The following is an 11,709-nucleotide window of genomic DNA, read 5'->3' as shown; positions in this document are numbered from 1 at the left end:
GCCACTTTTGTTAGCGTCCTTGTGGCCTTTCGGGAGAAGAGGCACGCTGGGTGCACGCTGGGAATGGGACTGCTCGACAGGCCGTAGAGCCAGGCTTCTCAAAGCTGTACTTACTTTATGTGCAGCTGCAGCTGACCAGGCCCGTTATTTGTGAGTACACTTCGCACCAGGACAGTTAAGTTCCCTTTATTATTCTGGATTCAAACACTTTTTTTTTAAATCTTTCCAAAATTTGTCTTTAGTTCCCTTTACTGAGTCACACCAGCTCATACCGAATTAGTTTAGGTGAGAATTTCTCTTCTTTTAAAATGTTCTAAGAATCTTGAGTTGGGGCTAATTCTAATTTACATAAACCATTCTGCTATGACAACCCAGCTACTGGTCCCTGCCAATCCAGAGATCCTTTAATGCTAACAAAGGGATGCGTAGAAGTTGATCTTGTACATTTTGCTTTTTTATGCTGTATGAAGGCCCAACAACCATGTTTAACTTTTTTTTTTTTTTCTCCAAACAATAGACTTATCAGGCATATCAAGTGTTGCCTAATCTTATTTTGCCAGAGGTCTGTGAAAGGACTCACAGGTGGATTTGCACTTTCAGCACATATTTTGCTAAAACTTTGACAAAAACTTTTCTTTCAACTGTTTGTCAGACATTTGAGTTAAATAAGAACAAAAGACACTGCATACTAAACAATATGCATAAAAATCCCTTCCTCTCTCAAGCAGGTGTCATTTTCTTAGCATTTATAAGGTCAGATGGACCACTCCTCCCCCTGCCCCCCACAGAGTATTCCATCAAACACTTGGCAGGGGTGGGGAGGGAAGAGGAGAGGAAGATGATTTTTTAATCTTAAAGGATGAAAAAAAATGTAAAAATTTCAGGTCATAATAAATGGGCCTGAATGGCTTTCTGCCTTGGTAATATTTAATATTCTTTTAATGGTGATCCACAGAGGGCAATGTGTAGATTTACCATGCAGTGTGATGTTAGTTACATGACAACTCATACTACCCGTTACACTATGACCTGTAATGAGGTGGCAAGCTCATTCTGTAGAGAGGACCGACACATTTTTAATTATATTCAGGGACTGGAGTATATAAAGTTAGAACTCAGTCCACAATGGATCTCCCACTGATGTCAATGGGTGGGTTACAGAAAGATCAAGACTAGAATATTGCCATCACGTAGTCACTAAACTCTATCTATTCAGTACCTGCTAGCTGCATTCATTCTCTCATGTGGCAAATACACATTTTTACAAGCACTGCTGTTTCTGCCCTTGGTTTGGTCTCTTTCACATTTTCAACTCCCTTTTCTGTGGGCTTTGCTCTCAACCCCATCATAATGACCAGCCCTTAAATAGTTATAGGTGACATGTGAAGTATCAAAATGCTTTGGAGTTAATATTCCACCAAGCTGAATGAGGGAAGGTTAGTTTGTATCAGCCATTATTTCAGTCTCTTTACTGATATGAAACACTGTATAAGTTTATATTTAGTTCACATTCAGAAGATTATCTTTGCAAGCAGGAGGAGTAGAAACTTTGTTTTTTAAATGAAAGTTTAGATTCTGCAAAATCCATGTTGGGTGGGCCACAAATTCATCAAGGCCCTTCGCCAACACTGTCGCATCATTTGGTAGTCCCACTAGTTTCAGGTTGGTTTTATCATTGTTGAGACATTAATTTGCAGCAGTATTACAATGTAGAAATCTAAATTCCAAGGACACAAAGCACCATGCGTAAGTGCCAAATTCAACAGAAACTATATAAAAGTAAGTTATTCAGTTACACCTTTGAAAAGTCTACAGTATGTTCTTCAGCAGCTCACCTACCCCATTTAGTAGATGCCAAAAAGTGTGTAGACTGGAAGTTTCCCAAACGCATAAACCCTCTACAAGCCATACATCATCTCCTTTACTTTTGAGAGTTACATAGCGCATAGCATAAGGCCAATCTTGCAAATGTTTTGAGTAGTGAAGCATTTACGGTACCCTACAATTATAGGGACAGACCAGGATAATATTTCTTCCTCCCCCCACATAGGAAAACATTCAGCTCTACAGCTGAAAAATATTACTTTATCAGCTTTTGGATCAATGTCCAATGGATCAATGTCTGGTGTAAAAGAGGGAGCTGTAGCCCATGAGGCCAGATCTAAAGTCAGCTCCTTGTCAGTTTCTGTAAGGGGACATTCTAAGTGTATTTTGACGGTACTTAATCCCAGAAACTTCAATAATTGTTTTAGTTGAAGACTGTAAGGTGAACAGGGGCACTCTCTTGGAAGTGGTTCTGCAACACCTGACTTACTGTCCCACACTAAGATACATCATCAGAAGCAATCATTTATTCTCCAGTAAACCCCTCAGTCCAACCCATCACTGAGGTTTTGGAAGCCCGGGCTCTTAGATATAACCTAAACTCAAGGCTGCAGATTGAGGCTTGAGGAAAAAAAAAAAAAAAACCCAATAAAGGCCTAGATCAGACAAAAAAAAAAAAGGGAAGGAGAAACCCTCTCAAAAGCACAAACTGTGCTAATTAACAGAAAAAAGAATAAAATCAAAGGAAAAGACTATGAAATAAAGAAAATATGAGCAAGAGATGTAGCAAGCCAAGTGACTAGCTAAATGGATATTGCGATGCTCCGTCTCAAGCCACGTAGGTGGCTGAGAAGGAATTGGAGTGGTGGCAGGTCAGCCCTTCCCTATATATCCTCATGCTAGAGTGTGGCGGTGTCTAAGGCGCAGATGCAGATACTGCTGAAAAAAGCCTCTGGTTAAGAGTGCACAGGCGCACACATGCTCACATGGCGTACCTATGGGGACTCTACTCAAAGAAGAACACAGAGTTTGGTAACAGTTTTCTGTAAAGTAGCTTCTCAGTCAGATCTAGGCAAACTAAGTAGTTGGTTCATGTTCAAAGCCAACTGTGTGCAGCTCATTGATCAGGGATTCCATAACATCCTTTATTTTCAGTAGCATTTATTAACTATAGTATGGATTTTCTGTGTCCATGAGACACAATCTCTAACTACATTTTGTTATTGTGACAAAATGGTAGCAACTTGTCTCTTTCCCATTTCAGTAACATATATTGGTCTTATCTTGTAACTAAATATTTTGATTGGCAAATAGGTTCTCCTGTTTACTATTAAAAATGTTCATGGCCACTGCTGCTATTCCAGCAGTAATAAAGACTCACTATTCTCTGATGCCTCAAAAGTGAACCAATACAAATATTAAAAACCCTTCAAGTTATTTCCAGCTCTGGATTTCCCAATGTATCCTGTCTTTTTGGGTCTGTCTTGATTATAATCTCTTAGGGACCAGGACAGATTTCATTTTATATCTTAAACAGTGCAAAGCACATTATTGACACTTAAATATTCCATCTAAACTAACTTACATTTTAGATAGGTTTGTCTGCTTACTGTATGGCTGTGGGCAAGGCTAAATATCTTAAATCATTTGCTTTAAAAACTTGTCATAAAGTTTTTTTTCCCATAACAGACAGTCCAATTATCTAAGCGCTGGACTGGAACCCAAATTATCACAGGAAGTATGCAGAGATTTGAGTTCTACTTACAGTTCTTACTTACCAGCTTCTTCTGGAGCTGTGGGCAAGTCACCTCAATTTTCCCATTTGTAAAATGAATATGAAACTACTTATTCACCCACATCACAGAGGTATTGTGAATTAATTTATGCCTGTGACAGAACTTTGATGGTTTGATTAGAAATATCTTAGCTAGAAAAGCACTGTAGAAAAATCATGTCATTTGACTACTCCACTACTCTCTGCTGCAGCGATTTCTTTCCAAGGTCAAAAACAGTTCTGCTACTGAGGCTTTTTGATGTATTTAGATTGCTTGTTTAAGTCAGAAGTTCATATCCAAAGTCTAGAGCATATGAACACCAAAGGTTTCTTCACCTCCACAAATATGGAAAAAGCAGGTGCCTGACATAAGTAAACAGATATTCATTCAAACAATAGCAGCATACAATAAAAGCAGGATTTTTGAAGAACTCATTAACAAGGGGATAATGTACATATTTTTATTTAACACAGCAATTTCATATGCAGTTGCTAAAAGGTTTGTACATTTTTAATTTTATTTATTTAATAGGAAAGAGACGATGTGTACCTGGATATCAGAATTAGCACCTAATGTATCTGGAGAAAATAAAGACTCACTACAAGCACTGATCAGGACTTGAACAGTCTAGGAGCAGAGTCTCATCAATGTACAGTAACTACTCGGAGTAATTTCTTGTCATCAATTAACTCATTGCTGCATCTCTGCAGGGAAATGTGAATAACTAGTTACCTTTGAAACACTAGGAATGAATGCATAGTTCAAACCGTTAAACAACAAATTGAGAGTTAAAAATAGGACAAGTCACAGTTTTGGTCTGAAATTATTGCAGTGCAAATTTTGAAGTATCAGTATTTTTAAAGCAATAGAATACAATGAAGGGGTACCTACCCTCCCCATGATGGAAAAAAATTAATGTTGCTTAAGAACAGCCCTTAGCCAAGCTAAGGAAAGTATCTTTGAAAGGCATTAAATATCACAAGTACACAAACAAGACATGGCAGACTAAATTAACTGGAAGATATTTTAAATGATATATAAAATGTATCACTGGAATATAAAATAATTCTGCTAGTGGTGACATGTTTTGTGGAGGGAATTGCCAGGTTATTCTTCACATGAAATACAGTACACAGTGATGTAAAGATTTTGTGAAGTAAACTGTATTAACCTGGATGCTTAATGCTTAAGCTTGTTCACTTTCAATACTCAAAAATCACTAAAGCCCAGAATAGTGCAATTTTGTAAAAATAAATGTGCTCTTTCTTGCTCATAGCAAAAGATCATGCTCTTCGTAAAGCAGCCTCTAAAACAGGTTTATGTGATGCATGCCTGGATTAAAAAAAAAAGTGGTCAAGGCCCAACCCATTAGTGGGAAATGATTAAAGAATACAAACTCAATGTATTAGGAAAGGGAGTCAGTCATTGTTGGCTGAGCATTTGAGCCATTCCACCCCCGCCCCCCAAGTAAAATGACATAAAAATGATACATCCTCTCCTTCCAAAACCTGCTTCAATGCTCTTTCTTCTTAGAAATAAGCAATACCAGCACCCACCTGCAACCCTACGGACCACCAGTGTACTGACAAAAATGGAGGGAAATGTTAAGATGAAAAAATACTTCAATTTTCAGATTCCAAGAGTTATTAAAGAGTGAGTTTAAAAGCTATGAATACTATGACAATGTTCTGACAAGCTTTCAAATCTGCAGTTCATTCTGTTGTATCATCCAGCTTGCTAAAATACATTAATGGCGTACTTCCCTATATACTGTGAAGTTAGTATTAAACTAAATAAAAGATGCTAAAAATGGACATTTTTATATATCATTTTGTACTAATATACAAAGTGCCATGCACAGTTGAAACATTACTTTTTAAACCTATTTACAATTCTACATATTTATTTTACAATGTATCTTTCATCATTACAACTATGGAATAAATTCAGACTCTGGAACATTGGTACCTTTGAGTTTCTGCTAGAACTCCTAGCCTTGCATTATTCAAGAAGTACTGCTAATCTTTTTCTTAAGTTTAAATTAAACTAACTATTTAAAAACACATAAGTGTATGCCTAGAAGGAAGGTTTCAGGAAAAAGTTGTCAATGAACTAGTGTCGCTTAAAAATTACATTGGCTTTGTGTAGAAAATTTAAATTCAGTTCAAAAAACCACAAAAGCCCAATAGAAACCTACTTTGACTAAAATAAATACAATTTATTACACACTAAACAAAGTAAGTGTACCTTTAAAAATGTACTGATTTAAACTCATTTGATTTTTAGCCTCAAACTTATTTCCCTTTCCAAGCAGCAGATAGTATCAGGTATGTAAGCATTCCTTTTGAAGTTAATACTTTCCTGGTAAATCACCCAGCATACACCTGTGGCTGCAATGGTGGGGGCAATTTATCATTCTCTACATTCTCAGAGTCAATAGCTGCTAAGGGTTGATTTTTTGGTTTTATTTCCAATGGATATTTTTCAACAATATCTTGGACTTCCTTAGCAATTCCATCAGTCCAATCTATTAGGTCTTTCTCGAGCTTCTTGGCTTCACTGACAATTCTTTCCTGTCTCTCATTCAACTGAGACAGGAGGTCTAAGTTTTCATACATCTGTTTAACACCCAGGCACACATCAGCTGACCAGTTTTCAGATTCTTGTTTCCTTGGAGATGTTTGGCCAGACATGTAGCGATCAAAATCCTCCTGGCTTAGATTTAAAGACTGAGCATCCAACTTCTCAATGAAGGCCACAGCACAGCACTACACATAGAACAGAGAGAGAGAGTGTCACTGGCAGGGTGCATTATGCAAGGCATAACCTGTAACAAGTGTTCTGCTTTTTAATTGTGCTGTTATATAAACAATATGGTCATTGGTTTAATGGTTCAACAGATCACCTGACGGCACATTGCTGCTCTTCTGAAAATCCTCTTAAGGTAGCCTGATTTAAAAAAGGCAGCTCAAAAAATTAAAAATAACTAACATTTTAAGAAACTGCAGAACACCACTCAGATCAGATCATCTCAGCCGTACAAAGCAACTGTGTGCTGACTGAATGAGGAAGCTCCATGGCAAACTATAGGTCACTGCATTTTGAAAAAGAACAGAAAGTGAAAGACTGAAAAGACAGAAAAAGGTGACAGCAGCATGTTTAATCTTCATTTATACTATGTGCATTTGTTTTAGTTATGTCCTGAGCATAATTTCATGCTACACTCTATCTAAACTGTTTCTGAAAAAGTAAATGGGAGGCATGCATCTCAGCTTGAAAGTGTTCTCCTTCTGAAAATATTATTTTAAAAGCTTAACTATTGCATACCGTTTGAGGGGGAGGAAAAGTCATTTTTCTTGTAAAACTGTTATATATGCAAATTCCAGGGTATCCAAGTTCATAGTTTTTTTCAGCCAAATACGCACATATGCATGCCCTCTTCTAGGGATACTTTCATAGTACTGTCCAACTTTATTCATTGATGGTTTGATCCTGCAGGCATTTCACATGACAAACTCCTGCTGACTCAAATGGGAACCATGCATGCACAAGGGCTGCATAATCAAGCCTCAACCATTTATGAATAGCTGGTAGTCAGTTAACCCTCTCAATTTTGTTACAAGTTAATGGTTTTTCATCTTTGTTATTTCTGTAATGCCTGCACCTTGAGGGTAATGCAAGTCAAGTGGTAGCTGAACTTTTACTTTTCTTACAAAATAAAAGCTTGCCCAGGTCTGAATGGGCAGAAGACTGGTCAGAATCAAAGGCCTGAACTGGTTAAAGAAGTGGATAGGAAACCAGAGCATTGTTTGGTTCATCCAACTAGGGAGGGGAGAGAAAATGAAAAATGAAAGGGAGTGCACTCCAGCCTGAACAGCAATACATTGTTTCATAAGAATAGTTTCACACTATCTTGTGGCTACATTTTCTGTAGTAATACTGAAGGAAGCATTCACCTTTGCTGGGAATGCTTTGATCAAACATGAAATGAGTGTATCGTATAGAGCATCAACATTGCACTTGCACTTACCAGGTTGGTAAAATAGTAGCCATCCTCTCCAGTCATTAACCTGCTTGGATTACAAAAGCGGGTTATATACTGGATGTTGGATTGCAGACGGGGTGGGTTTCCCTTCAAAACAATATATATAAGTGTTGGTAAGAAGTCATCTGCAGAAGCTGGTTCGTTTTTTGTGATTTTTATAGCGTTGAAGATATGTTTGCTGCATTGGGTGATGCATGCTAATTTATCACGAGGGACACGTTTTGAATCCATTTCGATAATATCTGTAAGATAAAAACCCTAGGTAGTTAGATCTCCATTCATTAGAAGCCCACATTAGTGAATCTATATGTAAAGGGTGACCCACTGGATAGCTATCAGATTGCACTATTTGTGTTTAATTTACTCTATTTGATGCTGTATGAAAACTAAATATTTATATGCCTCTTACTTCAAGCTAGTTTCTGAGCAAACATTGTTGGGTTTATTTTCACACTTCTATGAGGCAAGGAAATATTATTCCCATTTTACAGATGGGAAATTTGGCCAAAAATCACACAATTAGTCTGTGGCAGATCCAAAAACTGAATCTGCCTCTCCCAAATCCCAGGACAGTGCCTTAACCACAAGACCACTTTTCCTCTCTAAAACTGAGGGCAAATCACAGAAAATCTGATAATAGAAGTTCTGTAACACTGTGGTACAATCACAGTTGTATGGAAGTAGCAAAGTGTTAAGAGAAGTCTGGACTAGTGGTGGCTACACTCCCTGTATACAATAGTATCTGCAGGATATAAACAGTCAATTCAGAAGCAACCCATTTCTAACAGCCTCTGATCTCTAGCAGTTCCTCACTATCTCTTGAAAAGCAGAACCAAGAGTTTTGTTTGATCTCAATAGCTGACAAAGTAAATAGTGAAAATATGATTCACACAAGAATGATGACAGGTACCCTCTGAGGCCCTGATTCAGCAGGTAGTTAAGCACCTCTATTTTATCAATCTCAATGTTATCAATGAGACTACTCTCACGCTTAAAGTTAAGTATGGGTTTAAAGTACTTTGCTGAACTGGGGGCTTAAGCTACCAGTGTAACAAATGTGATTTGCAGAAACAAGATTTTTCCAAAGCATTTCTGCAGAGGAATTACTTTATGTATAAAAGATTCAGGATTGAAGACACTTGTTTAAAGCAGGAAATATAGTCTCTATGAAAAAGTAGGTGTTTGTACTTTTTACTTCTTCAAATAGTTAATTTGGAGAAGACAAGATAGTTTCTAGTTCACACACCTGTAATTGCTTTCACAACCATATCAGAGACTTCTGGAATTTCTTCATTGACAGGAACACACAGCATTTGTGGAGTAACCCAGTGTAAAGCCCTATCAAGAGAAACAAGTGAAAACACACACCACCCATAGCAGTGAAGAAGTCTGAGGCCAGCTGCAAGGGATACTGTTAACAGCTTCTTTAATTAAGCAATCATACGAGGAGCATTCTGTTTGACAAGGCAATAATTCAGTTGCCAAGCATTTCATTCCACCGAGGGAACTAGATTACTGCCTCGAAAAACATTTCTATTATAATTAATATGATACAAGTGAGTGCACATTTAGTTTAAATGAAATAACGCAGTGTAGGCATTTCCATTACCTTAACAAAAAGCTACAAAAGAATTAATCTAAAACCTTGTCTTCAGTTAATAAATTTGGGCCATTCTTACACACAGATTTCAGCATGCTAGTTTCCGCATGAGTGGCACAGACACCACTCATGCAATTGTGGACTTCTATATGATTTCTCTTCTGAAATCCTTACCTGATTCTCTTTTGGACAACCAAATCCTTCTTCTCATCATCAGTTGTTTCGGGGCAGAACACATATTTATACAATCGAGTCATTATGTACTTTTCAATCTGGTCCATTGCTTTCTCAACTTTTTCTGGGGAAACTGAAAGGTACAAACCCACCCCCAAACATAGTAAATTGGATGGTTTACAGACCCATAGGATTATTTGTGAAGACTTAATGCCAGTTGGCCACAATAACCACTGAGTCAGCACAAGTATGAGTTACTCCCTTCTACTGCTCAAGTCAAATGTGAGCTAAACAACAGGTATTGATGCACTGAATCTAGTGCTTTTCAGAAGTAAATAATAATACAACAGTGAGGAGTTAGTGTGGATGCTGTGAGATAAGCATATGTTTCAGTTCACAGCAAAGCATGAAGCTGACTTGGCCCTGCCTCAGCACAGATGGCTGGCTTTGATGACCTCTCAAGGTCCGTTCCAGCCCTACATTTCTATGATTCTATGATCAAACAGGTTCCCTGCTCTAAAGTGGTTTAATGTCTAGGTTAAAAAAATTACTTAAAATCCTGAAGCGACATGCTCCTTGCACAGTTTATCTTGTGGCGATATTAAAAATACTTTGCTTTCAACTTTGGAGTTTCTATCTTTCAAGAACCAAGGAATGTAGGCTTGTTTCAAGGGTCAGAATAGAGTCATGCCTCTTATTGTCAGATCTATACAGACTGTGGACAAGCTCAAGAGACACAGAAGTGGGCTGAAAGGTATTACTCTGCACTATGAATTTTAATTGTGGTTAATTGTGGCTAACTGGCCTGCAGACAGCATTTATGGGCCCCAGGGCACAACAGTCCATCCTGCCTCTTCCACCCATGGGCCCACCCACAGTGACCTGGGGTGGAGGAGGGGTGGAGCGTGGGAGGGGCTGCAGGCAGAAGAGGCTCAGGCCCTTTTAAATTGCCCAGGACCTGAGGCAATTGGCCCCCCGGCCATCCCCGTCAACAGGTTGGTCTGCCAATATGCATTTTATAGTATGAACTTTCTGAGCTAGAGGCCTTTTGAACTTCCTGCGCACTTCCATCTACATGTAACTACACCTAGAAGCAGAGAAGGTTTAAAGTTTTTGAGAATAATTACAGTAAGGTGCGTGCCACTCAAAATACACTCACTGTGGTACTTCCCATTCCAAGTGTAGGGAATACACCAGATACTGGGTAAGTTAAATACACAGAAGGAGGAAAAGTCAGTTTTTAGATGGTCCACACCATAGGTGTAAATTGTGAATCTAAGAGAACTCCTCTTTAAGGTGCAATGTTTGGAAAGTGAGAACCTCACTGATTAGGTCTCCCTTCTGGATTTGTAGTCATCTGTCCATGTTTACACACTAAAAATGTTTTATGAACTAAACTATTACTTGACAGGATTTCTTTAAAATATTTAATACCTTCCAGCAATTAATTTAGATGGCAACATTTACAGAATCTTATGTACAGTAATGTTACTTGGAATAGTTTACGTGAGAGGTTCGGGAGATGCAAGTGGTCCTAATTTCAAAATTATACTGTTTTAATGGTAAGGTGTGAAAGAAAGAAGAGTCCGATACCTTTCCAACGGATCTGTAATTTCTCAGCTACGTTTTGATAGAAGTCCTGGGCACATTCGGATTGTTCCTCAATACTTAATTCCTAGGATAGGACATGGATCTTAAGTGAAAAAGCAGCACGGTGCCACACAAACTGTAAATGACACTGAAGTAGTCATGTACTTATTCTTTCATAGAAAATTCCTAACAGCAGCAAGAGTTCTACAGAACACAGATTTATTTGAACCATGAAACAGTACATATGATCTCCTCAATCTTGTGATTTGAAGACAATGTTTATTTGTTCTGCACAATGCCACAAACATGAATGGGTGGAATGATGGAGCTGTATTTAAAGCACGGGGCCGGCACTGCAAGAGGCCTCCTGTGTGACCCTGAGAAAGTCACTTAATCTTTTCATGCTTCATTTGTAAAATGGAAATAGTGTAAAATGGAAACTTCTAAGAGAGAAGTTGCGAAGCTTAATTTGTTAATATTTTTAAAGCAATTTGAAACGGAGATACTATAGAAGTGCAAAGTGCTATTACTGCTGACAATAGTAGTAACCTTTGGAACACTAAAATATTAACTTCTAGCATGATTCAGCAAGCCATTCCTATTCAGCAAAGCATTTAAGTATTTGTTTAAGCATGTCCTTAAGTCGGATTAAAATCAATGAAACATAAGCATGCGCTTACACATTGTTTACACAGGAAGAG

The 11,709-nt window shown here is 38.0% G+C and overlaps 2 protein-coding genes across 2 annotated transcripts in view; both read right to left on the bottom strand.

Moving 5' to 3' along the window:
- The window catches only part of TPST1 (tyrosylprotein sulfotransferase 1), a 227,699-nt gene that overhangs the window by 84,548 nt on the left and 131,442 nt on the right, over positions 1-11,709 (bottom strand). The gene's annotated exons all lie outside the window — the stretch shown is intronic.
- Positions 4,046-11,709, bottom strand: part of RABGEF1 (RAB guanine nucleotide exchange factor 1) — a 31,594-nt gene continuing 23,930 nt past the window's right edge. The window contains 5 exon segments of the mRNA XM_067537971.1: positions 4,046-6,367; positions 7,630-7,886; positions 8,891-8,982; positions 9,419-9,551; positions 11,012-11,093. Of these exon segments, the coding sequence (XP_067394072.1) occupies positions 5,969-6,367; positions 7,630-7,886; positions 8,891-8,982; positions 9,419-9,551; positions 11,012-11,093 (963 nt within the window). The 3' untranslated portion in view covers positions 4,046-5,968.

The sequence above is a fragment of the Emydura macquarii genome, unplaced genomic scaffold (genome assembly GCF_026122565.2).
Source record: "Emydura macquarii macquarii isolate MOO-44397 ecotype Brisbane River unplaced genomic scaffold, CSIRO-AGI_Emac_v2 contig_450, whole genome shotgun sequence".
In the NCBI taxonomy this organism is placed as follows: Eukaryota; Metazoa; Chordata; order Testudines; family Chelidae; genus Emydura; species Emydura macquarii.
This window is presented reverse-complemented; position numbering and strand designations above follow the sequence as displayed.